The sequence below is a fragment of the Carlito syrichta genome, unplaced genomic scaffold, assembly GCF_000164805.1.
Source record: "Carlito syrichta isolate Samal-C Ts95f unplaced genomic scaffold, Tarsius_syrichta-2.0.1 Scaffold315320, whole genome shotgun sequence".
In the NCBI taxonomy this organism is placed as follows: Eukaryota; Metazoa; Chordata; class Mammalia; order Primates; family Tarsiidae; genus Carlito; species Carlito syrichta.
Genome location: NW_007259416.1, coordinates 40,240 through 65,096, shown reverse-complemented (window position 1 = coordinate 65,096; position 24,857 = coordinate 40,240). Strand labels below are relative to the sequence as shown.

Here is a 24,857-nt window from a genome sequence, read left to right as displayed (position 1 = left end):
AACCACATTGCTGCTAAGAACATGATTTTGTTTATGCTGCATAGTATTCCATCGAAGATTTTTACCTTTTCACTCAAAGGAAACATGCTATGTCTTCTCTTTAGCATATCCAAATTGCTAAGCATCACTATTCTTGCACTTTGAGGACTTTATAAAGTAAAATAAGGGTTACTTGAATATAAGTACTATGATACCACAACAGCTGATCTGATAACTGAGAAAAATACCAAGTGATTAAGGGGTGGTTACTGTGTATACCATAATCTATGGCAGGACAGAGCAGGATGGCACGAGATTTCATCACGCTGATCAGGATGGCACACAATTTAAAACTAAAGGATTGTTTATTTCTGGAAATTTTCATTTAATATTTTTGGACCACGATTGACCATGAGTAACTGCAACCAAGGAAAGCAAAACTGCAGATAAGGGAACACTACTGTAAATCTCAACTTTTTGAAGTATATGGTAATGCAATGGGCAGACTCCATCAATTTACAATCTAATGTCAAGTTTTATTTAACTTTTTCTTACAATATGCTGTCATTCAAAATTTATCTCATAACTCATGCATACAGTAGGCATTCTATAAATATTTTGATTTAATAATTAAGCATTTTTTAGAATGACTAAAAATCTTGATGTAAAATCCCAACTAGGAAGTGCATAATCCCATCGTAGACAAAATATATTACTTTACAATAAACATTTTATAAGAATTTGCCCCAAAGAGGGAATACTTAAAATTTGGAAATTAAAAAATAAAAAGTAAAGAGCAAGATGAAACATAATACTAACAAATTTAGTCAATGACTCCTGGGTTGGTGGAGCTTATAGACCAAGGGCTGCCTGCACCCTGTGGTCTTAAGACCATCCAACATTCAGTTAAGAAGATGGTTATATATCTAATACCCTCTTAACTGAAAATGCTGAAAGAATATTAAGTAACAGCCTGTGAAAAAATGTTAGCTACATTCTTTATGTGAACACAGGAAAAAAAATTTAAGTACATATTTTATTTTCTAATTTTAAAAAAATCAGTGCATCTTATGCAGCAAGAATCATCCACAAATAAGCATAAAGTCACTTTTACAGAAGCTATATTAAATTCTGGAAAATACCTCAGGAGATAAGCTCAACCTTAGTCCAAATATAAGACAAATCATTGCATTAAAGTTTTACAAAAACAGAATAGACTGTGACTGCACAAGGTAAAAAAGTATTTTCTATTTTACAATTATAAACATTCACTTCAACTTGAAAAAAAACAATAGCACTATTATGAGGAAAAAGTAGAAGCAACCAAATGTCTAGAGAAGTGGCTATGCAAACTTATAAATGTAATCAAATACCCTATAGCTAAAAAATAAAAACATCTACCTATTATATTTTTTGAAAACTATATAATTCTATAAAAATTTAAATATGTAGACTACATCAATACATGGAAATGTATATATAAAATATTAAGTGAAAAAAATTAAAAATATAGTGACTATAACCATGTAAAAGTAAATATATTACAATAACAAAAACTGAAGTGAATTTAAGCTGAAAGAGACATAAACAGATTCAAATATTCATTAAGGGTTTTTTGTTGCTTAAGATTATAGCAAAAGAAAAAAGAAAAAATAGACTATTATTTTAGATAAAATTATACTCCTAAACAATAAATACTGAACTATATGTGAACTTCTAAAACAGAGATTTTAAAAACCATGACATCTATATTTCAAGTGTATTCTGTGGAAGGAGATCGGCCCTTAGTTGCTGATCTTTATTTTACAAAAACTTATGGCCAATGTGTACATTTATAACTGCACCTCTTAACATAAAAAGAAAACATTTTTTTTGGGGGGGGGTTGGAGTCTTACTCTGTCGCCCAGACTGGAGTGCAGTGGCTGCTCCCGGCCACCACAGCCTCGACCTGCTGGGCTCCGGCGATCCTTCCGCCTCAGCCTTCCAAGTAGCTGGAACTACAGGCGCGTGCTACCACGTCGGGCTAATTTTGATTTATTGTAGAGATGAGGTCTCGTCAAATTGCCCAGGAGGGTCTCGAACCCACGGGCTCAGGGAATCCACACACCTCAGCCTCCCAAAGCGCGGGATTACAGGCTGAGCCACCGAGCCCGGCTAAAAGAAAACATTTTAAAGGACCGTCTAAGTAAGAAAACCAAGCAGCATGCTAACAAAAATCTATCTACTTAATCTGTTTTACTGCTGCAAAAAGCCACTAACAGAAGGTTTTAGAAAACTAATTCTATGTACATAATTTACATAACATATATTTATACTATAAATATTTTAAATGGCTTTTACATCATTCTTTATTTCAATATATAGCTCATTAATTGCAAGTTATGCAGTATAGTCTTTCAGATTTATTATTGAAAATTATTCTCTACATGATTTAGAAAATGGTTAATTTCTTGGATAAAACATAGCATATTTAGAAGTCCGAAAGCCAAGTAAATCCCTTATTTCATTTCGAAATTTTGACAGATCTTGGCGCAGTTCATTTAGATTTTCCACAGTTGCCTGATCTGTACTTTGCATCTTCTGTCTCATGGAAGTCAAGTAACGATGCACTAAGCAGCACATCACTTTTTGGTAGTTTTCATCTCTCTTTTGTTTCAAATTTCTCCATTCCTTCAACACAAACAACAATATGATTCTAACGATATACAGAAATAATATTAAATGAGGCAGATATTTTTTAAAAACTCACACATATAAATACATCTTTTAAAGCTTTATTAGATTATAGTTTTGCTACTATATGGTATAAAATAATATTCAACACTTGCTTAAAAACAAACACTTGGCTGGGAGCAGTGGCTCACGCCTATAATATCAGCATTTTGGAGAATGGAAGTAGGAGGATTGCTTAAACCCAGGTTCAAGACCAGCCTGGGCAACAAGCAAAATTTTGTCTCTAAAAAATAAAAAATAAAAACAAATACAGCCTGCGCATTTGTTTTATTCACTTATCTTTATGCTTCTCTTGATTTTAAAAAATTTGTCTTAGGACTCCTCAGTTTATAGCGGGGACTGGCAAACTATAACCCGCAGACCAAATATGGCCTACTTATTTTTCATTGCTTGTGAGCTAAGAATGGATCTTACAGATGAATGTTTGAAATTATTATTATTTATTTTTTTTAGTTGGAGTCTCACTATGTCACCCAGGCTGAAGTGCAGTGGCATGCTCACAGCCACTGCAGCCTAGACCTGCTGGGCTCAGGCAATCCTTCTGTCTCAGCCTTCCAAGTAGCTGGAACTACACATACGCACCACCATGCCTACCTAATTTTTTTAATTTACTGTAGAGACGAGGTCTGGCCACGTTGCCCAAGCTGGTCTCAAACGGGCTTAGGTAATCCTTTCACCTTGGCCCCTCAAAGTGCTGGGATTAATGGATGATAGGGAATATTAATTTTGAACCCTATTTAAGTAAATATCCCCTCCCCCCAAAAAGGAATTCTATTCTTTTCACTAGTAACTTGTAATATAAAAAAATTATTACTCAGTTATTGCTATATTTTGAATTTTGTCAATAAAGGTTTTTGTGGAAGCTGGGTACAGTGGCTCACACCTATAATCCCAGCACTTTGAGAGGCTGAAGCAGGAGAAGCGCTTGAGGCCAGGAGTTCAAGACCATCCTGGGCATATAGTGAGTCCCCATCTGTACAAAAAAAATTAAATATTACCCAGGTGTGACTCATGCCTGTAGTCACAGCTACTTGGGAGGCTGAGGCAGGAGGACAAGTTGGGCCCAGAGGTTCGAGGCTGCAGTGACCTATGATTATGCCACAAGACCCTATCTCTAAAAAAAACAAAAAAACAAAAAGTTTTGTGGAAATTTGTTTTTTCTCATGTTATGTCTACTTACATAGTATCTTTGATTTTTGTCTTGGTCTGAAAAGTATAGAGAATTTACTATTTGGGCCTTTACAAGAAAAATTTCCAATCTCTAGTTTATAGAAACGTGTGGAATTATTGATGCATTTAATAATGTTCAAGAACCAGAAAAATATGAACTGCTTCTAGTAGTTTATACTTTATCTACAGTTATAGAATAGGTATTCTGAATATTTTCCACGTTTTAAAACTATGAGATGAGATTTCATAATGTTAGAGGAAACTGAAAACCAAAAAACAAAAAACCTCAGTACTACCTCTTACAATAAATATTTATTGAATCCTTACTTTATGTTAGGTTTTATGTCAAGCATTAGTAATACAGCAGTGGAAAACAGAAATCCAGGGGTGGGCACACCTCACCAATAAGGGTACCTGATCTCAAATCAAGTGAAGTGGAAAGTGAAACCCAAACTTTACCTACGCAATGATCATTTGTATACCTAACTCTGAACTGTACTCCTCAACTTTAAAATAGAAATTTTTTAAAAAAGTATGACAGTCACAACCCTTAAGGAACTTGCATACTTATGCTTTAAGAAACATCTGAGATTAGGAATTGCTAGAACTTCGATGTCGCCATTCAAGCTTCTAATTTCTTACCTTTAAACTGTTTTGCCGTTTGACCTTGCCTTTTGATGTATGAGAGCAAATCCACTTACTGAGGCTACTAATCATATAGCAGATAGTCTTTGGTGAAGGAATGATGTTGAAAGGTGGGGGTAATGTGCATTTGTCATCAAAGTAGCTCAGCCATAACTTCGCTCTAGCAAACTTCCATTCTTTGTCTTCGTGGTTCTATCGGAGGCAAATTAATAAGCAAAAAAGAATATGAACACACAAATATGGGGGGGTTTCACATCTTGCAGATAAAAATTTGGTCCAAGATTTGCAATTATACATTACTTACATTTTAAAAATCTATATTCAATTGTAAAATACTATTTTTCAACTTTTATAACTTTCAATTCTTATAATCCATTGCACACATTTAGTATGACCTGAAGAAAATATACAGTCCTTAAAAGAGTGAACTTACTGCTATCAACTGAAAGCTTTTATGCAGCATTGCCACCAGCAGCTTGGTGAGCACAATCACAACCACAACATTGTATGTCCCAACAATAACGGCTCCAACAAAGGATTGCAGTTCTTCGCCATAGCTGAATCTTGTGACAAAGATTGCCACATGTGCCAAGGAGAAAATATACCAGAACAAAGCAAAGCAAGTGCCAATGAACCTGCAAAGACAATTGCATTTGTTTCAAAGGAAATTAAAGAGATTAATTAGCAAAAATAAATAACTCACTTATAGCAAAAAGTATTTAAATGAAAATGACAATCCTTGAATAATACTTTATAAAATAAACAAGGCTGGTTTCCACAGTACAGATATAACTTACTTTAAACAAAGAAATAGATCCAAAGGAAGATAAATGATTCCTAACTGTTTAACCCTTTCCTGCCTTTCTATCTATTCTCAACACAACAGCCTGATTATCCTGATAACACCCAGTTAGATTTTGCCACTCTTCTCTCAAAACCTTCCAGCAACTCTCAATCATAGTAGTTCAAATGGGCTAACAAGGTCCTACATGATCTCATTACTTTATGACCTCATTTTCTACAACTCTCCCTCCATATTCCGTCCACACAAGCTGCCTGGCTTTTTCTTAAATAGGTCAGTCATGCTTCCACATCTGGGCATTTGCCTTTGCTGTTCCCTCTCTACCTGTGAATGTTCCTCCTCCAAATATACTCACTGTGGCTTTAGATTTTTACATGAATGTCATCTCTTTTGGGGCACTCCCTAGTTCTTTATCTAACTCTACACCCTCTTACACATATGTACTCCTTAGGCCAAGTTTTTTATTTGTTTTTTAGCCCTCATCATTGTATAACTTTTTTTTTTTTTTTTTGAGTAAGAGTCTCACTCTGTCACCCAGGTTGGAGTGCATTGGCACAATACTCACAGTCACCACAGCCTCGACCTGCTGGGCTCAGGCAATCCTTCTGCCTCAGCCTTCCAAGTAGCTGGAACCACAGGTGCGTGCCACCACAGCTGACTGATTTTTTGATTCATTGTAGAGATGAGTGTTACCAAAGTGCCCAGGCTGGTCTTGAAACCCTGGACTCAGGCAATCCTCTTGCCTCAGCCTCCCAAAGTGCTGGGATTACAGGCCTGAGCCACCACACCTGGCCTAATCTTATTCTTTAAATAATAAGATGGCACACAAAGTAACTAAAGAATAGTTGGCACATAATAACGTATAATTCGACACTCTTTCTCCATGATTTTATTTAAAAATGGGAGGTATTTTGGTTAACTCACAACTAGTAGCTCAATTCCTTTTGATACATTCGAGAAAAAATTGTTTACAAAGTTCTCTATTCTAATGACTTCTTAAGTGTTGAAAATGTGAGAGTGCTTTTGGTTGTAACAATGAGAGTTGCTACTGACATTTGATACTTGAGTGGCAGAGATGTTAAACATCTTGCAATACATGGAACTGACAAAGAATTGCCCAAAATGTTAAGAGTACACAAAATGCAGAGAATCTCTCTGTTAAGACCAACTGCAGTAGGAAGACAATGCAGTAACTTAGGCCTACTATTTATGATTCTATATGTAAAGATGGCTATAATGATTTATGAAAAATAAGTATTTATTAAAGTTTGTAAACATTAAAAAGGAATTTCTTAAAGAAAATTTGGAATTCCATTCCTGTAGGTACTAATTCATGTAGAACATGGTAGAAAGAGAGAAATATATTTACTAAAAAATTAAGAGACACTCACGAATGGAAGGTATCATTGCTTTGTTGCTCACAAAAGATGCCTACACAGTCCTTCTGTTCTTTTGCCGTATAGCCTTTATCATACAGTTGCGTTAGTCCAATTGTGAAAGAAAACAAAACAAGAAGGAACATCCCAAGAAATTTTCCAAAATCTTGTAACATCTGTCCCATTGATATCTGTGGAATATATTACATAGGTACTCATTAAAATTATCAGAAAAGCAAAATATTATATAACCCAGCAATAAAAGGAAGGCAAACATGATTCACAGGCTATATCCCTTTTACTCCCTCTAGTTGAAACATATCAGCATTTTGAAAACATCACAAATCCAGCTGCTAACAAAAAGCTATTCGAATCTCGCCAATTCTGTTAGTGTTGGATGGTCCATTCCCTGAATCTGGACCAGGTCTGCAGAGGACATTGTTGCTATGAAGGTAGAGGCAGAGACATGGAGATTAAAGAATGGCCTAATTTACAAGGAATAAAAGTAAAATGCCCCGCTCAAATCTAAAGGGAAATAAATGCTTATATAGCTTCTTAAAGTTTACAAACATGAAATCATTATGACACAAAGTATTTCACCTGATTTTTGCAACCAATTCTAAACCAATTCCTAAAGAACAGCATTTCTTCCTCGAGAACTGCCCTAATCTCTTTTGAGGTGACCAATTTTCTTTCACTCTGGGTCCATTTTAAGAAAATATTATGCGAGCAAGCCAAATAAATAAGTGTCCAGTATGCAATGTGTATCTTTTGTAATTTAGACATGTATAGTACATATGGAAGTGTTATTTCAACCTAATTTCATTCTCCTACATATTGCTTCAAAATCTGGGGATTTGGTAATTTGCATAAATTCTTACTTTTAAATTGGCATACAAATTTGGGAAGTAATGTGATAGCATTTTATTGAGACAGAAATTCTATCTCTAGAAATTTAGCCAATAGATAAAATATACAAAGATGTGTGTAGATACAATGATTTTCATTGCAGCACTGGTAGAGGTAGCAAAAAAAAAAAAATGTAGAAAATCCTAATATTGTTTTTAAAAATAATGAAGTACATCCACATGTGCAGGTATAGAAAGACATCTACAAGACATTAAGTACAACAAGCAAGGTATAGAACAGTATGTATATGTCAAACAGCTCTAATTTCCATTTTTTCAAAGGATAGATAAGATACATATAGCTAAATATGCATAGGAAATTTCTGGAAGTTTACACAAGAAATTGTTAACAATGCTCATCTATGGGAGGTAAGACTAAGGCTATAAGAGGCAGATTTTTTTTTTACTTCATATTCCTTTGAATTTTCTTTACTATATGCATTTATTAATTTTAAGATACAAAAATTAGTGTTTAAAAGCAGCCTTTCCTCAAACTTAAGCAGGTCAAATTTCCATAATTAACTAAATCCAACTTAAAATTCTTAACTGACCCAAGTCAACATAACACCTAGCTACTTTGAGTGACACAAAATAGTAACCACAGGCAGTGGCCAGGTTCTTGTAGTCCACTAAAGTTAGTCAGCTAATTAAACAGAAGAAGCATGTTAAAATTTTTAGGTACATGACAAGCTAGTAACCCAGACTCTGTGACAGAGGTTCAATATGCCTGACTTTTGTGCATGTGACTAGGCCAGGTGGTACTTTTCAAAGTCCATGCTTCCCCCAGTTGCCCCCCTTGCACAATTCCGACAGAAGAAGCAGGGAGTGTTTAGAATGAGAAAACTCTAAATAGCTAAGAAAGTGAAAAAATACATTTCCCTCTTAATCAATGACAACTTTATTGGATTATCTCATTCAGCTTGAGAGTGCTCAGAAGAAAAAGCCATACCATCCCAGTATATAGCTTAAGAACTTATAACAGTAAGAATATAGTAACTGCTTTTGATAACTACAGAAAAGATCACCTTTGAATGAAGTTTTGACATTGTAAATTTACAGGTAAATAGTCTTCTCCAAGAGTGACCATGTATAAGATAATTTTGTCTTTAAAAGTTTAGTCAAAGTTGTAAAGAATAAGTGTAGTCAATTTCAATATCATGGTGAACAATATTGAATGAGAATACCACAAACTTCATGGCTTGTTGTTTAAAAGCATGTTATTAGTTCTTGTATAAGACAAAAGAACTAAATGTAGGACAGTGGATATCAATGAGGTGAACGATGGCTTGAAGAGACTAACCAAATATTCATGTAAAAGACAAATATCAAAAACAGTACATTTATTTTACACTGAGGAAGATTATAAAGTTTATATATTTGGTTTTGTTTTATTTTTGAGTTGGAGTCTATTGCCCAGGCTAGAGTGCAGTAGCACAATCACAGCTTACCACAGCTGAGCTCCTGGGTTCAGGCGATCCTCCAGCCTCAGCCTCCCAAGTAGCTGGGACAACAGGCATGTGCCAGCACCCAGCTAATTTGTGTTTTTTTCTCTCTCTCTTTTTTTTTTTTTGTAGAAATGAGCTATCACTATACTGACGAGGCTGGTCTCAAACTCCTGGACTCAAGCAATCCTCTGGTCTTGGCTTCCTAAAGTGCTGGGATTACAGGCATGAGCCACCGTACCCAGCCAAGCTTAAGTATTTGTAAAAGTAATAATGATGCTCTCTTAAATATTTACTTATTTATAACAACTTAGCAGTTTTACTTGAGACATATGAAAATCCATGAAGTAAAAAGAGAAAGGTAATTAAAATACCAATGCTGAATTTACATAGAAGTTAAAAATGGTATACACAGAGAAAAAAAATTCTTCTTGGTAACCAGAAAACTGAAATTAAAGCAAATTACTGTTAGTATAACTTAAAAGAAGATAGGACCAAATGCTATTAATATAGTGAAACAGTATTAATATACTGAAATAGCTGTGTGACAGAAAATTAACACACTGTATTGTAACAAAATAAAAATACTGAGGCGTTACAAGGATCAGTATTATACAAGGAAAAGTAACAGATATATTTTTACCTGTTAATACTACTTTTGGAGCCTTGTTCTTGAAAAATAATTTTACAGAGGCAAAAGTCTCATGCGTTTGAATACTATGTAGACCAACAAAAACAACCCAAACGCCTGATAGGGGAAAGGTTGCTGTCATCAGGCTCATTACATTAAAAGTTGCTGACAAAAGAGAGCAATAATAATAACAACTTCTAGTCATTCTCCTTCCAAATCTTCCTCCAGAGCAAAGCTATAATTGCCTGACTAAAAGTTTTATCTAGTCAAGCCACCCAGGCTCAAAAACCTCCTTTGATGTGTGATAAGATTAAAATTCCTGGCACAGAGCCCTTGGGAGTCCAGCCCTGCCTGTCTTTTTCAGCCTCATTTCCCCAACTGCAATCCATGGGCCAAGCATAAAGGATATCCTTTCTTCTCTAAATACACTCCTATGCTTTATGACTCCAGGCTTCTGCAGGTATGTCTCCCTTTTTTCTTTGCCAGGCAAGTTTCTCATCTTTCTAGGGCTCATAACAAATACCACCTCTTCTAAGGAGCCTTCCAAACTCTCTCCAGGTATCCCCTCAGTTACGCTCCCAAAGCAACTTTGTTCATTATTTCTAAAGCAGGATTTTTCACTTTATACCAGAATTTGTGTTTGTCTCCTAGCAGTCTTTAAGGGCGGGCACCATGTTTTAGTAAGCTCCAGAGCTTGGCACATTAATTAAAATGTTGAATGCATAACTACTTTTTATATGCCTTTCATTGAACTACTTTTTATATGCCTTTTACCACTTTCCAAGAGCCATCACATATTTGTTTTATCTACCCTACAAGGTGGGAAGGGGTAGTACTATCTCGATTTTTCCAAGTGACCACATTGAGAGGATCAGAGAGATTTACTGAATTGCTCAGGGTAACAGAACTAATAGATGGCAAAGGTAAGAATTGAACTCTTCTTTCCAACTCCTTGCAAGTAATTTTCTAAAACATCACTTTGTGATTTTATCTTAGTTCTCTCATTACAAATTTGGGGCTGGGTACTATTAGTATGGATTTAGCGCTCACATAATAGTTCCCACACACCGGGGATTATTGAATTAATGGATGAATGATTATCCAAAAAAGATGTAATTGGTAATTTGGTTAATTAACACAAGATCTGGTTCTAACACTGTGTGAGCTGGGCCTTAGATTCTTGATTGATAACAGGGAATAGTCCAATGTTGCATCAGACTCATATGCGATTTGCCAGAATTTCACCCAATCTATGTAATCAGTATCTCTGAGGGCAAAACTTGAGAATCTAGGCTTAACATGCTCCCCAGGTGATTCTGCTGCCCCACCAGTTTAGGAGCCTCTAGACTACATGACTTCTAGGTTTCTCTAGGTCTAATATGACCCAAAATGCAAAGCATCTGAAATCACTCTACTCATTAGAAAGAGCACCAATCAACATAGGCTACTAAATTAAATCTGACACCTGTCCAGTAAAACTAAATGATTCACTAGAAATAAAGTACACGCACATGACTCAAGCACTACATTAACTTTCTGAGTTTGCTTGTATTATTTTTCAGGTCGGCCATAGTTAACTATAAAAGGAATGCAGAAACGGATCTAAACATTTACGTAAAGTCCACCATATTATCAGGTACTCTGATATGTATACATCTTACAAAGAGTGACCCTTTAATCCTCACAACAACAAAGAAACCGAAGCTCACAGACACTAAGTAATAGTAGATGATGGAGAAAGACTGAACCATGTTAGAATCCAAGGGAGTGTTCAACCATTTGTAATATTAGTAATTCTAATAATTAGAATAGAAAAGCAAGATATTTAGATAAAAGCACTTCAATTATGATAAATGTTGAGGCTAAGAATGTACACAGTGACCCCCAAGGGTCTCCCTCCTTTAATCTGATTTGCACCCCAGCACCTTGCCTGAAACTTTGAGTATTCTCCCTAAAACACCCCAATCAACCAAGGTGGGACCCGCAGTGAGAATGTCTAGAACCACATGATATAGCAAGTATCTCTGGGAAAGAAACATTTTTACCTCTGGGAAAGAAATGCATCTCTTATCCTAAGTGAAACAGGGAGGGAAGAAACTTTTGGAAGAAAAGGAATTAGTACTTAAGAAAATTCCCAAATAACTTCTTTCCTTCCTTCAAAAAATAGTCTTTTTTCCCCCCTTAGTTTCTCTAGATAGAGGCTGAAAGCATGAGATTTAAAAAAAAAAAAAGGTGAAGGGGGAGATGTGTTGCTCTTGTGAGAAGGACTGGTTACCATAGCACTGAAGAAACAGTGGTGGCATTTTATAGTGGGAAAGGGAAAATAGAAAGAGCAAGGGAAAACAGGCCTGCCTGACCTTACATCTGGTATTCAACACCCAGTCTTATCGAGTACAACAATAACAAATGAAAGTCTCAGGTTTCTCTCTGATAGAGCTTGGACTTGACAGTTACTTGAAAAGCAGGAATAAAACTCCTTGAAGGGCTGCTTTCTCTGAAAATCTTGTCTTTCTCTTCTATCTGCCTCGACCTGTTCCACTCTACACTTCAACTGCCTTCAAAATACAGGTATACTATATTTTATTCCACTTTATGGTGCTCCACAGATATTGGTTTTTTTTGGTGGCTGTTTTGTTTTACAAATTGAAGGTTTGTGGCAACTCTGTGTTGAGTAAATCTATTCATGCCATCTTTCCAACAATATATGCTCCAGATAGGCATACTTGAACTAATGCAGCAGAGTCTTGGGACAGAAAGAACTATTAATACCATATCTTCCGTTCTAAGCTACAAGCAGAGAAAGGAAGCATGTAGGTCCTGAGAGCATGTGCTACCCTAGGATCAGATGGGAAAAAAAGGGTGAAGTGCTGTGTGGTCATGGCTTGTCATTTCTGAATCAAACAACTATCAGTGTTAAGCATTGTTTAATTTACTTGAAACATACTAAAATTCATTTAAAACATATTAAACTCAGGAAGAGTTTTTTAAAAAATCTTTAAATTATTAAAGCCTGCCCACAAAAGTTATTACATAATAAAAGTTAATGAGGGAATCATATTATAATCTATAGTATAACAAAATCTGGGGGCAATTTAGTATAGTGATTAAGATCATTGGCTCTGAAGCCAAACCACCTGGGCTGGGATCCCAGTTCTGCTACTTACCAACCATGTGACCTTGTACAAGTTACTTAATGTCTCTATGCCTCAGATTCATCCTCTGTAAAATGGAAATAAAATAGTCTGACTCTAAGAATGGCTGTGAGGATTAATTAAATGAGATAGTTAATATAACTAAAGACCTTAGAACAGTATTTGGCACATAGTAAGGGCTCAATAAATGTTCACTGTTCAGCCGGGCTCGGTGGCTCAGCCTGTAATCCCGCACCTTTGGGAGGCTGCGGTGAGTGGATTGCCTGAGCCCGTGGGTTTAAGACTCGCCTGGGCAGGCGAGACCTCATCTCTACAATAAAATCAAAAAATTAGCTGGGCGTGGTAGCGCGTGCCTATAATTCTGGCTACTCGGAAGGCTGAGGCGGAAGGATCGCCAGAGTCCAGCAGGTCGAGGCTGCGGTGGCCGGGAGCGGCCACTGCACTCCAGTCTAGGCGACAGAGTAAGACTCCAACTCAAAAAAAAAAAAAAAAAGTTCACTGTTACTATTACTTTTAATGAAATGATTTATAGATTCTATTGTCATGTCTTTTTTCTTTAAAAATAAGACATTACTGACTTATAGCCAACCATGATTCTTATATCTGCTGAAGTGGATTAGCTGGTGTCCTTCACAAAAGCAGAAGAAGAAACTTCAAGTTGGCCTCTGGCGTCAAATAGACTCAGATTCAGCTCCTGACTCTACCACTTACTAGCTCTGTGAACTATTTAACTTCATCTTTAACTTAACTCAGCTATTTTCAAATGGCATCACAGTACTTCATGTATCATATAAGAACCTTTCAATAGTATATTTCTGTTTCTTCCAGCATGGACTTTATGCTATTGTTGTCATATTATATATATAAACATGCATATATGTGTGAGTGTAAATATAAACACATATATGAATATGTATATGTGTGTACATATATGTATATATGTGTGTGTTATAAGCCCTACAATACATTGTTTTCATTAAACAATTATCTTTCAAAGAGATTTAAATAACAAAAAATGCTTATATATTTAGCTATGTAGTTACCATTCCCTTTGGGTACAGCTGTATTTTCTTGTACTCATTCTTTTGTTTAGATCCATATTTCCATATGGTATTGTATTCCTTCAACCCAAAGGATTTCCTTTAACATTTATTGCAGTGATGGTCTACCAGTAACGCATTCTTTTAGCTTTTGTATGTCCTGAAAATTCTAAGTTTTATCTCAGTTTTGAACGATATTTTGTTTAGTGTAGAACTTCTAGTTAACAGTTGTTTGTCTTTTTCCTTTTAGTGCTTTTAAAATGTTGCTCCACTGCCTCTTTACTTGCATTGTTTCTGACAAGAAATCTGCTGTCATTCTTATCTTTTTCCCCTGTGATGAGTTGTTATTGTGTCTGCTTTGAAGATTTTTCTCTTTATCACTGATTTTGAACAATTTGAGTATGATGTACGCTGGTGTGATTTTTTTTTTCAGAGATATGGTCTTGCTCTGTCACCCAGGCTGGAGTGCAGTGGCACAATCATAGCTTACTGCAGCCTTAAACTCCTAGTGATCCTCCCACCTTAGCCTCCAAAGTTGCTGGGACTACAGATATGTATTGCCATGCCTGGCAATGTTTTTGTTTTTGTTTTTTGTAGAGACAGGGCCTTGCTATGTTGCCCAAGTTAGAGTCGAACTCCTAGGCTCAAGCAATCCTCCCACCTCATCCTCCCAAAGTGCTGGGATTACAGGCATGAGCCACCACCCCTGGCCCATTGGTGTGATTTTCTTTTTCTTTTTTTTTTTTTTGTTTGAGGTTTAATGAACTTAGATCTGTGGGTTTACAGTTTTCCTCAAATTTGAAAACTCTTCAGCTATTATTTCTTCAAAATTTTTGTCTCTCCTTTTCTTCAGAGACTCCAGTTACATGTGTGTTAGCCACCTGAAGTTATCCCAAAGTTGACAGATGCTCTTTTTAATTTTAAAATTCTTTTTCTCCCTTTTATTTTGAAGAACTTTGATTATCTTTTCAAATTCACTAATGTATTTTTCTACAATGTCTAATCTGTCATTAATCACATCCAGTACATGTTTCATGCCACATATTGCAATTTAAATCTCTACAAATTTGATTTGGATCTTTTTTCCATCTTTCGTGTCTCTACATAACTTTTTGGACATATGGAATATAATCGTTTTTGAATCTTTATTTGATAATTATAACATGTGTGTCACTTTTGGATAAGTCAATGAACACATTTAAGTTACCTGGAAACAGTTTAATCCTTTCAGATTATGCTTTTTAAATTTTATTTGGTGAAATCACAGCAGTGAGTAGTCTAGAGGTAACTATTCCCCACTAGAGGGGCAAGACCCTTCTGAGTACTCTACCCAATGGAGTTTTTCTAGTTTGGCTAATATAAACAGGCACTATCCTCTGAATGAACTTAAGTACTAATCCTGTCAGATGTTTCTTTCTCTGCCCCAGGTAGTGTCTTCACATGCATATGATAATCGGTACTCTGCAGAATACACAAGGGAGAATAGCTAAAAATTCCCAGAATTTTCTCTCCGTACAGCTCTGTCCTCTCCAGTACCCCATCCTGCAAACTCAGTCTCAATGAACTCTCAGAACTGTCTCCTAAACCCAGAATTCTGCCAAGTGCTGACTGCACTTATTCACTCTGTACCCTGCCTGAAAATTATCACAAGACAATAAGCTAGGGCAATTGTTATTTCTTGTTTCTTAGAGATCACTGTTCTTTATTGCCTAATGTCCAGTTTCTTATAAACTGTTTTTTCATATATCTTGTCTGTACTTTTTTCCTTTTTGATTGCTTCAGGCAGGAGGGCATATCCAATTTTTGTTACTTCATGTTGGTTGGAAATAGATGTCAGAAATTGGCTCTTAGTTCCTGAGCTATATTGCACTTTCTCCTTTTTAACCCTTTGTCAAAGTCCATAAAGAAATTTCCAGTATAGAAACTTAGTCATCTCATCCATTTTTAGCTTAAAAAAAAATATCAATGTGCATATAAAAACATTGTTGATTCTTAAAGCATTCATAGATAATATTAGTGGCAAAAATAAATTGAAATAACACATAGTTTAAGCTAGTGCTTCACATACTACACTTTGGAGAAATACAGAGACTTGAACATATTTCATGAAAAACAGATGAGGTTAAATGAATTTAGGTAATGATGGTTTAAACAAGGTTAAACAAGTGTATTTATTTCTTTCTCAGAAGCTTTAATATGATAACATGCACTGTGAATTCCCAAAAGAGGTATACAGTATGCAGTGTGTCCCAAACTTACTTAATTCAGAGCATCTCACAGGACTTGGTTAAGAGAGCCATACTTCAGGAAACACTGTTGCAGGATGATAGCACAAGCCTAATCAAATCAGGTTTTTCCTATATATTTTATTTTCATATCCCTGTTTGGAGAAGGTAATTATGCCTTTTATTTAAAATAGCTCCTTTAAAAAATGTAAAAGACAATCTAAATTGTTAGCAAAGTTTGACTATTAAGGAAAAATGAATATTGTTCAGATTTTCAGAATTATAAGGTAGAGTACTATATAGAGCTAGCAGAGGTGATCTACCTTCTACAATCAACTACCAAACTCCGTGGAGGTAAATTCAACCAATTGTGAGTCCTTTCTTTGGTGTAAAGAGACTAAGAATTTAGTCTTGGACTTTCATGCATCATAATCATACTACTTTGGACAAATCACATACCATCTCAAAAGTTCAATTTCTTTAACTATAAAGTATAAAGCTGAACTATGTAACCTCTATAAATTTTTTAGCTCTAAATATGCTATTTTCTAACTCATTACATTTACTATTTATTAACAAAAGTGAAAGAGCTTTTTTAAAATATAGCTTACATGCTTAATAATCATCAAGCATAAATATTTGTTTGTATAGGTCCTTCTTATAACTTAAAACATTTAAAACTGTAAATGTGAGATTCATTTTGATGAAAAGCAGATTTTTATATTACTCTGTGTCTGAAGTGTAACTATACTTTAAACATATAGTCTATGTCCACGGTGTGGGAGAGGAGGCCAATGGACCACAGATTAATAAACTATGAGTAGCTGAAAGCAAAGTATTATCACTGAGCCAGAAGTAAAGTAAATAAACACTCCATGTCCTTCTAATTGATAATTATTTTCAAAATCAAAGTTTAGCTTTAACATCACAAGAGAACAATGTTCCAGTAAATAAGGAGAAAGATGTAACAATAATGACATCAAACAAATGTTCTTGAAGAAATTTTAATCACTTACCTGTAATGGACCCAAGATAGAGCTGGTTGTATACATAAAAAAGAGACGAAGGTAACTCAGAACATTTGCAAATGCAAAAAGCCCTTCTGCCACCAGTGTAGGATGGAATGCATCCCAATCCTTCCGGTCAGCAAAATCATGAAACTAAGGTTAGGAAGAAAAAGCCAATGTAAATAAGCTCTCTCAATTTAGACAAATAAAAACAAATATTCTGAGTATTGAAAGAAAGCTATTTTTATTTTGTCTTTTTGTAGGGGATTTCCACCTGTTGTATAGACTTCTCCTTTTTTAGTAGAAATATTGTTTTAATTAAATTTCTATGATTTCTATGTATGTGAAGCAATATCACTCTATATGAAGAGGTTTTCCCAGAATTCTGAGATTTCAGAAAATTAAACTTTAAAAAAATTATCATTAAACTTTTTATAAATAAATTGTTGGCTAATTTTCTTAAATTCTACCACACAAACTTTTAAATGCACGTGCTATCGATTAATTCATTATCATATTAAATTAACCTTGTCCCTTGACTCTAAATTCTAGAATAAACCATAGACAAAATTTTTCCCTTTTAAATACAAAATAAAAAGAGGACATTATTGTACTGAGAAAGAGAGTCCCAATTTTGGAGAGAAGTAGGACATTATATACCAGTTATCTGGCATAATAGTAATAATAATTATTATTATTCTTTTGAATCAGGGTCTCACTCTATAGCCCAGGTTGGAGTATAGTGGCACAATCACAACTCACTGTAGCCTTGACTTTCTGAGCTCAGGCTATCCTTCTACCTCAGCCTCCTGAGTAGTTGGGGCTACAAGTGCATCACCACACCCGGCAACTTTTTTGATTTTTTTGTAGAGATAAGGTCTTCCTATGTAGCCTAGGACTTGTCCTGGGTTCAAACAATCCTCCCGTCTTGGCCTCCCAAAGTGCTGAGATTACAGGGGTGAGTCACCACACCCAGTCATGACATAGTTATTAATAATTCCCCCTTTCACTCTCAAAATGTCCTGATTTGGATAATAAATTATATTAGCACCCCACTTGTAGAATTAAAGAGACCAATCTTCCATACTGCTGACTAATTAAAGGAATGCATTTTTTAACTAAGTAAAATGATATAAGAAAATCAGCTTGCTTTTTCTATAATCTATAAATTAGTCAAAAGACAGAGGGTATTACACTTTTAGTTCTTAAATGTGACATTCTAGAAGAATTCCAAACTCAGGGTTTAAACAAAGATGTTAAAATAAAATTTATTAACCTTTCTGGACTTGGGGAAGCTTAACTGTTGAGGACAACAAAGTTATAAGATGTTTATATGGCAAGATTTTTGTCAAATTCTAAATAAAAATATAAAGTTGGTAAAATGATTATAAATATATTACTTTTAAGCTATTAAAATTAATGATCAGGACTAAGCATGTATAAAATAATATGTAATAAATTCCGTTCAGATAAACTCTTTCTGGTAGATATAAAGATCATTTATGTTGTATCCTCATTTTAAGTATATACAGGTTAATGAGCTAAAATAACCTACCTCAGATATAAGGAATTGATATCTGGAAGAAAGAAAATGCCTAGAAAGACCTGGCTTTAAATCCAGTTTTGATTTCTTACTATATATTTGGACTAAGCTTCATTTTTCTTATTTGCAAAATGGGGATAAGGATCTGTGTTTCATAGAATCCCTGTGAAGATGCAATGAGATAAAGTATACTAAATACCAATATACTGTCACAGACTAGGTAACCATCATGTAAATGTAAGTAATATCTTTTAAACTACTGAAAAGGTAGGAAATTATGTGCACACAGATAGGTTTAAAAGAAAAGAACACCAGACAACAATTTGGCTCTATGTAATTCTGAATTACATAGCTATGACATATTTACATAGCTATAAATACCTAAGATAGTTATCTTACGCATTTTCAAAATAAACTTAATATGTGCCTTCAATTGACATAGTAAATAATCACCTTGTTATGCGCAACCACTTTCAGGGCAAAGGTTGCCAAATAAAGGGAATTCATGACAAAACTGAGTTGATTACGAGATTCTTCTAAAAAGTCTTCCAACCCTTCATACCAGAGTCTTTTAATGTCTGACCAAATCATTCCTAAAAAAAAGAAGAAAAAAATCAGAAAATACTTTCCTAACTCAATATTAAATGAAATAATACGTTAAGTCTCCACCAAGTATTAAATAACCACTGGGCCAGCTAAAGCATTATTCAAAAGAAAAAGAAAAACAAGAACTTTCCAGTAAAAAGTTCCTAAAATTTGAAAGAAACTAACCTTAACTTTCCTATGACTTCAAGAAATAACCTTAAGTTTAATCTTTGCCAGAAAAGGATTTTAAGTGATGTGAAACAAGCATAAAAAGCCAAACAAACTGATGCTCACACACACACACACACACACACACACACACACACACACACACACACACACACACACTCCTCAAGAGGCTCAGTGCCTGATCCCTTTCTTTACCTACACTTACTACTTTAATGATCTCATCCAATCTCATGGCTTTAAATATCACCTACATGCAAAGGCTCTCAAATCTGTATATGTAAACTCAATCTATATTTATATAATAATTTGGATCTCTAAACCTTTCTCCTAACCAACTTATATAGGCACTGGCTACTGTACATCTCCAATTGGATGTCCTACCCTATCCAAACTGAATTCCTAAGCTTTGCCCCCAAATCCACTACATTTGCAGACTTTCCCATCTCAACTGACCGGAACTCTATCCTTCTAGTTGTTCAATCTAAGTGTCCTTGAATTACTAGGACTCATGTATTTCTTTTAAACTCCACATTCAATGCTGAAGCAAATCCTGCTATTTCTGCTTTCAAATTACATATATTTAGGATCTTGCCACTCTCATAACCACTGCAACTTCAAGCCACCCTCCTTTTTTGCCTGAATTACTGAAACAGCTACCTGGTCTCTCTGCTTCTACTCTGATCTACCTAATGTCTATTCTCAACACAGCAACCACAGAAATCCTTTTTAAAATGTAAATGCTACTTTAGAATCCTTTTAGAAGCTCCCAGAGGAGAAAAAATTAACAGCAGATCCAACTGTTTCTCCATGAAAACATAACCTCATGTTATCTCCTACTATAGTGGTTTCCTTAAAGATGTACTATGTTAAGAAACAAATGGAAGATCACTTGTGTTCATCATCATTGAAAAAACAACCAGACAGGGAAACTGGACTGGGAGGACTATGAGTGAACTCACAGTCCCTAAAGGGATATAACCAGGACTGTAAAAACACGTTGAGAGACACAGGCTTCAGTCTCTCTGTGTGACGTCTCTCTTAACTCAGGGTGTGCCTGTAATGGGACTATACTCTTGGGGCCTGTAAGATATAGTTCCTGCTGGGGTAACCCGTACCTATCCATGTGGCCTCATCCCATACAACTGAGAATACCCACTAAGGGGCTGAGAAGCAGTCCAAGTCTTTTGTAAGGTCTCCCAAAGATATATTTGAAGCTTGACGCTGTCAGCTGACATGCCATTTCCCGTCTTGTATCCTACAAAGCTAAGTTAACTGGTGCCAGTTTTCAGCTTTTTGTGTCCTGAGAATATCCGAGAAATCAAGACCACTGCTGCTGACTGCACATAGTGGGCCTTGCAGTTTTCCTTAAATCCTACTTCATTAAGAGTCAAGTCAATCTTTACAATGATCTCCAAGGTTCCACATTACCGATCTTCTCTGACTCATCTCCTACTGTCTTTTCTTCTAGTCACTCTAGTCACACTGACCTCATTGCTTATTTGCTGTTCTTTTAATACACATGACTCCTGCCCTCAGGCCCTTTACATTGGCTTTTCCTTCTGGCTGGAGGATTCTCACCCAGATACATCCACTTGATTAATGACCTCACTTTTTCTTTTTTTTTTAAATTATATGTATTTTTTATTTTAAAATTGTGGGGTACTGTTGGGAGTCAACATCTATAGCTACATGGCTGAGGCCTGTAAAGGCCCATCTGGAAGATCGCCTCTGACATAGGATATCAGTTATACCTATAATATTGGCGTATGATTAGTGACCAGTGTGCATACATGGCAGTAAAACTTATAAGTAAATCTCTATACACCTGATAGAAAGTTGCATAGCAGAATTATTTTTTATGACCTTGTCCCTTCTAAGTTTTACTTCTTTCTAGATATTTTTTAACTTCTATTTCCTGGTAGACTGGTTAGTTAGCTCTTGTTCCCAAAGGCAGTTTCTCCTAGGATTAAGATTAGAAACTAAGTTACCATAATAGTTTTATTGCCCTGCCTCTAGCCAGGCAGGACGTTTTTCTAGTTTCGTTACATGCCGAAACTCCTTTGCTTCAGCCCGTGGTCATTGTCATGGTAACCGTGCAGCCCATTATCCAAGAGTGTGACAGCTACTATTTGATTTTTAGAATAGACTTGTTTGAATAAAACATACATTTAAGACGATACAATTTCCATCGAAAAGATTTAAACAGTAATAAGCATTCATAGAAAACTTTTAAGTTTTGTTTAAGCTTTTAAGTTTCCTTTTCTCAGACTATGACTTTAGTTCCTGTTCCTGTAGGCCAATTTTAAGATCCTTTGATTAGTATACCGAAATTTTCTCAACGGTGCTGTTTTTGTTTCTAATATGACAATAGGAAATTTTACACGTAGCCATGTATTAATGTACTAGGAAAAAAGATTTAAGTTTTGGGTTAAAGTCCAATCACTAGATCATATAAAAATTAAAGTTTAGGTTTATGAAACTCATATAAGTCATGGTAAGGAATAAGATTTGAATTAATTGTTATAGAATTACAGGGCACTATGTTGAGTCATAATAGGTTAATGGAATAAATAAAAATTAAGTCATTTAAGTAAACTTATAGATTATAGTGCTAATAAGTTGATAATATCAACCTTTAAAAAATATTAGGAGTCAGTGAACTTGGATTGAACCTAGAGTTAACTTAGAAAGTTTTTGTATTAATCAGGGTTTAGAACAAAGAGTATAATATGAATGATTTATTGAACATTATGGAAAACACTTTGAACGATTTGTATTGAAATTGTGCACCTGTGACCTTAATGGAATTTGAATTGTTTGCTTGGAAATTGCAGATCTCGTGGTGGTCTTGTGATGCATAGTTTGTAAAGCACGGAACTTGTACGCCCCCAGCAAGTGATTATCACACTGATGGAGGGTATAGAAAATGGTATATAAGTTGGAAGGAGTCCGAATAAAATTTGGCTTCAGTCCTGATCAGACTGTTCCCAGAAGAACTGCCTCCAAGTGGTCTCTTCTCGCCGTCCCCAGATTCTCTGGTGCAGGTCCTAATCCACCCTTGGTCAGTGCTGGTCACCAACAGGGTACAGTTAAGGGTTAGGTATATAAATATTCATTATGCAGGTACCCTTGTTGATGAGGTGTGCTCCCCCCCTTCCACAGAGAGATATGTCTTTGCTTGCATCTCCCTGACTACCTATTTAAAATTGCAAGCTCCATGGTCACTACTCCCAATCCCTCTAACTCTGCTTTTACAGTACTTATCACTTTCTAACACAAATATAATTTATTTATTAGGTCTATTTTTAATTGACTGTCATTCCTCTACTTTGGATAGGCTCTTCAAGAGTTCTAGAATCTTTGTTGTATTACCAGTGTCCCAAATGCACTGAATAGTGCCTGATACAAAGAGGGTGTTAAAATTTTTGTAAATGAAAACCAAACCCAACCAAACAAACAAAAACCCTTCCCCTTGTTAGGTCAAAAGTTCCTCCATGATTATGTATTTCTATTAGTACCAGACAGTCAGGAGCATAAACCAGGATAGTTTTATGGTATATAATTTCATTAATACATTTTTAGGGAGAATATAAAGTAGGACATGGAAGTCTTGCTGCAGCATAACACATGGGAGGAGATGAGAATCATTCTCTGGCTTACCAGTAGGCAGAATAATTCCCCGGGGAAGTACATAAAACATTCTTGAAAACCTCTGTTCATCACATCTTAATGATGCAGTATCCATATTTTATGTAGAAAAAAAGTAAAGTTTTTACAGATCTAACAGGAAAAACACTTTAAAAAATCCATTTGGATGAGATTTTACTCAAAATGAATAAACTGTCTAAAAGTGTTAATGAAATAGTCTAGCAGGTAATATTTTATTAACTCAAATATTATTTTCTTTTATTGGGAGAAGCAGTGGGGATGAAAGCTTTCTGCATATTTATCATGTTCAGCCTTCACGCAGCTCTAGAAGATATGGGGCAGAAACATATTAAACAAATCTTCCATGATAATACTTTCTTGAAGACTCAAATTACTGTCCGAGTGAGATTCCAACTCAAAAAAAAAAAAATTACTGTCCAATCCTAGATCCTGATATACAATAGTGTGCAAATCCTTATTTATGAAGCATCTTCAAACACTCATATTTAAACTTTAGACACATTCCTGTTAATATTAAAACACTAAACTAAGAAAGATGCTTGTAGAAACAAGTACTTATTTCTGTAAAGTGCAATATTATACTAAAAAAAAACTCTTAACCAAAAGTTACAACGTGAATACGGAGAAGATTGTTGACCAAAAAAGGCAGACATAGGAAAGTACAGTGAGAACCACTGTCAGGTAGTTTTCCATCTCCAATGCAACACCCCCACTGAAATGAAGCTAATTTGCTTGATGTATTTTATATTTCTATACTGGATTGAAAAGAACAAAATAATTTAAACTATTATAAGAAATGCAATCAGTACATAATCAACATTTTATGTTTTAGGGTCTTTTTTTTTTTTAGAATTAGTAAATAACATTAATAAGCAACAATTCTAGCCATTTTTCGAATTTCTCAAGGCTTGGTCTTAGGTTCTCTCATCTTCTCATTTTACACTTTCTCCTGGCGTCTTTTCCATGTCCATAGTTTCACATACCACCTATATTCAGATATTCACACATTTCTAACTCAAGCTTGGACTTCCTCTTAAGCTCCAGACCAGCTGTCTGCTTAACATCTCTCTTGGATACCTCAAAGACTTTTCAAACTCAACATATCCAAAATTATATTCAGGATCTGCCCTCCCACAAATCACCAAACCTAAAACTCTTCCAAAATGCCTCTGTTGTTTAATAGTCTCCCTTTCTTTCACCTCTAAAATACTACGTATTCCCATGTCCGATTGGCCTTACCTTCCTTGTAAATATCTCTCAATTCTGTTACCTTCTCTCTTTATCAAAATCACCCTAAGTCCAAGGAATCACCAGCTCTCGTCTGGATTACTGTAAAACTTCTGTATTGGTCTCCCTCCATCTCCTCTAGCCACAGCCCTATCCTCCTAGCACATTCTTCACTCTGTAGACAGAATAAGCTTTTCAAAAGGCAAAACTGATCATGTCTCTTGCCTACTTAAAAACTTTAATGGTTTTCCATTGTTTTTGTATAAGTCAAAATTAGCTAACCTGGGCTATATGTCCTTGCACAGTCTAAAATGTTTCCACAGCTTGATTTTGAATCAAGCTCCTCTTGTTCTCCTTTTTCCTTATGGTAGCCTTTACTCAGCCCCTTCTTTGCACCATGCTCTCTCTTGCCAATGGGCTTCTGAATCTCAACCCAGAGTATTTTTCTCTCTCTATTCTCCAAGTTGATGCCTATTTACCTTTTAGATTTAACTAATTGCTACTTCAGAATATATTTCTGAAGAATATATTTCT

General features: G+C 35.3%; 1 protein-coding gene across 1 annotated transcript in view; it reads right to left on the bottom strand.

Moving 5' to 3' along the window:
* Positions 1-2,104: 2,104 nt before the first annotated feature.
* Positions 2,105-24,857, bottom strand: part of LOC103275112 (short transient receptor potential channel 1-like) — a gene marked incomplete at its 5' end in the record, with an annotated part of 62,573 nt that continues 39,820 nt past the window's right edge. Inside the window, 6 exons of the mRNA XM_008072527.2 lie at positions 2,105-2,649; positions 4,525-4,719; positions 4,961-5,162; positions 6,721-6,896; positions 17,120-17,263; positions 19,107-19,246. Of these exons, the coding sequence (XP_008070718.1) occupies positions 2,422-2,649; positions 4,525-4,719; positions 4,961-5,162; positions 6,721-6,896; positions 17,120-17,263; positions 19,107-19,246 (1,085 nt within the window). The remainder of the gene's footprint in view (positions 2,650-4,524; positions 4,720-4,960; positions 5,163-6,720; positions 6,897-17,119; positions 17,264-19,106; positions 19,247-24,857) is intronic.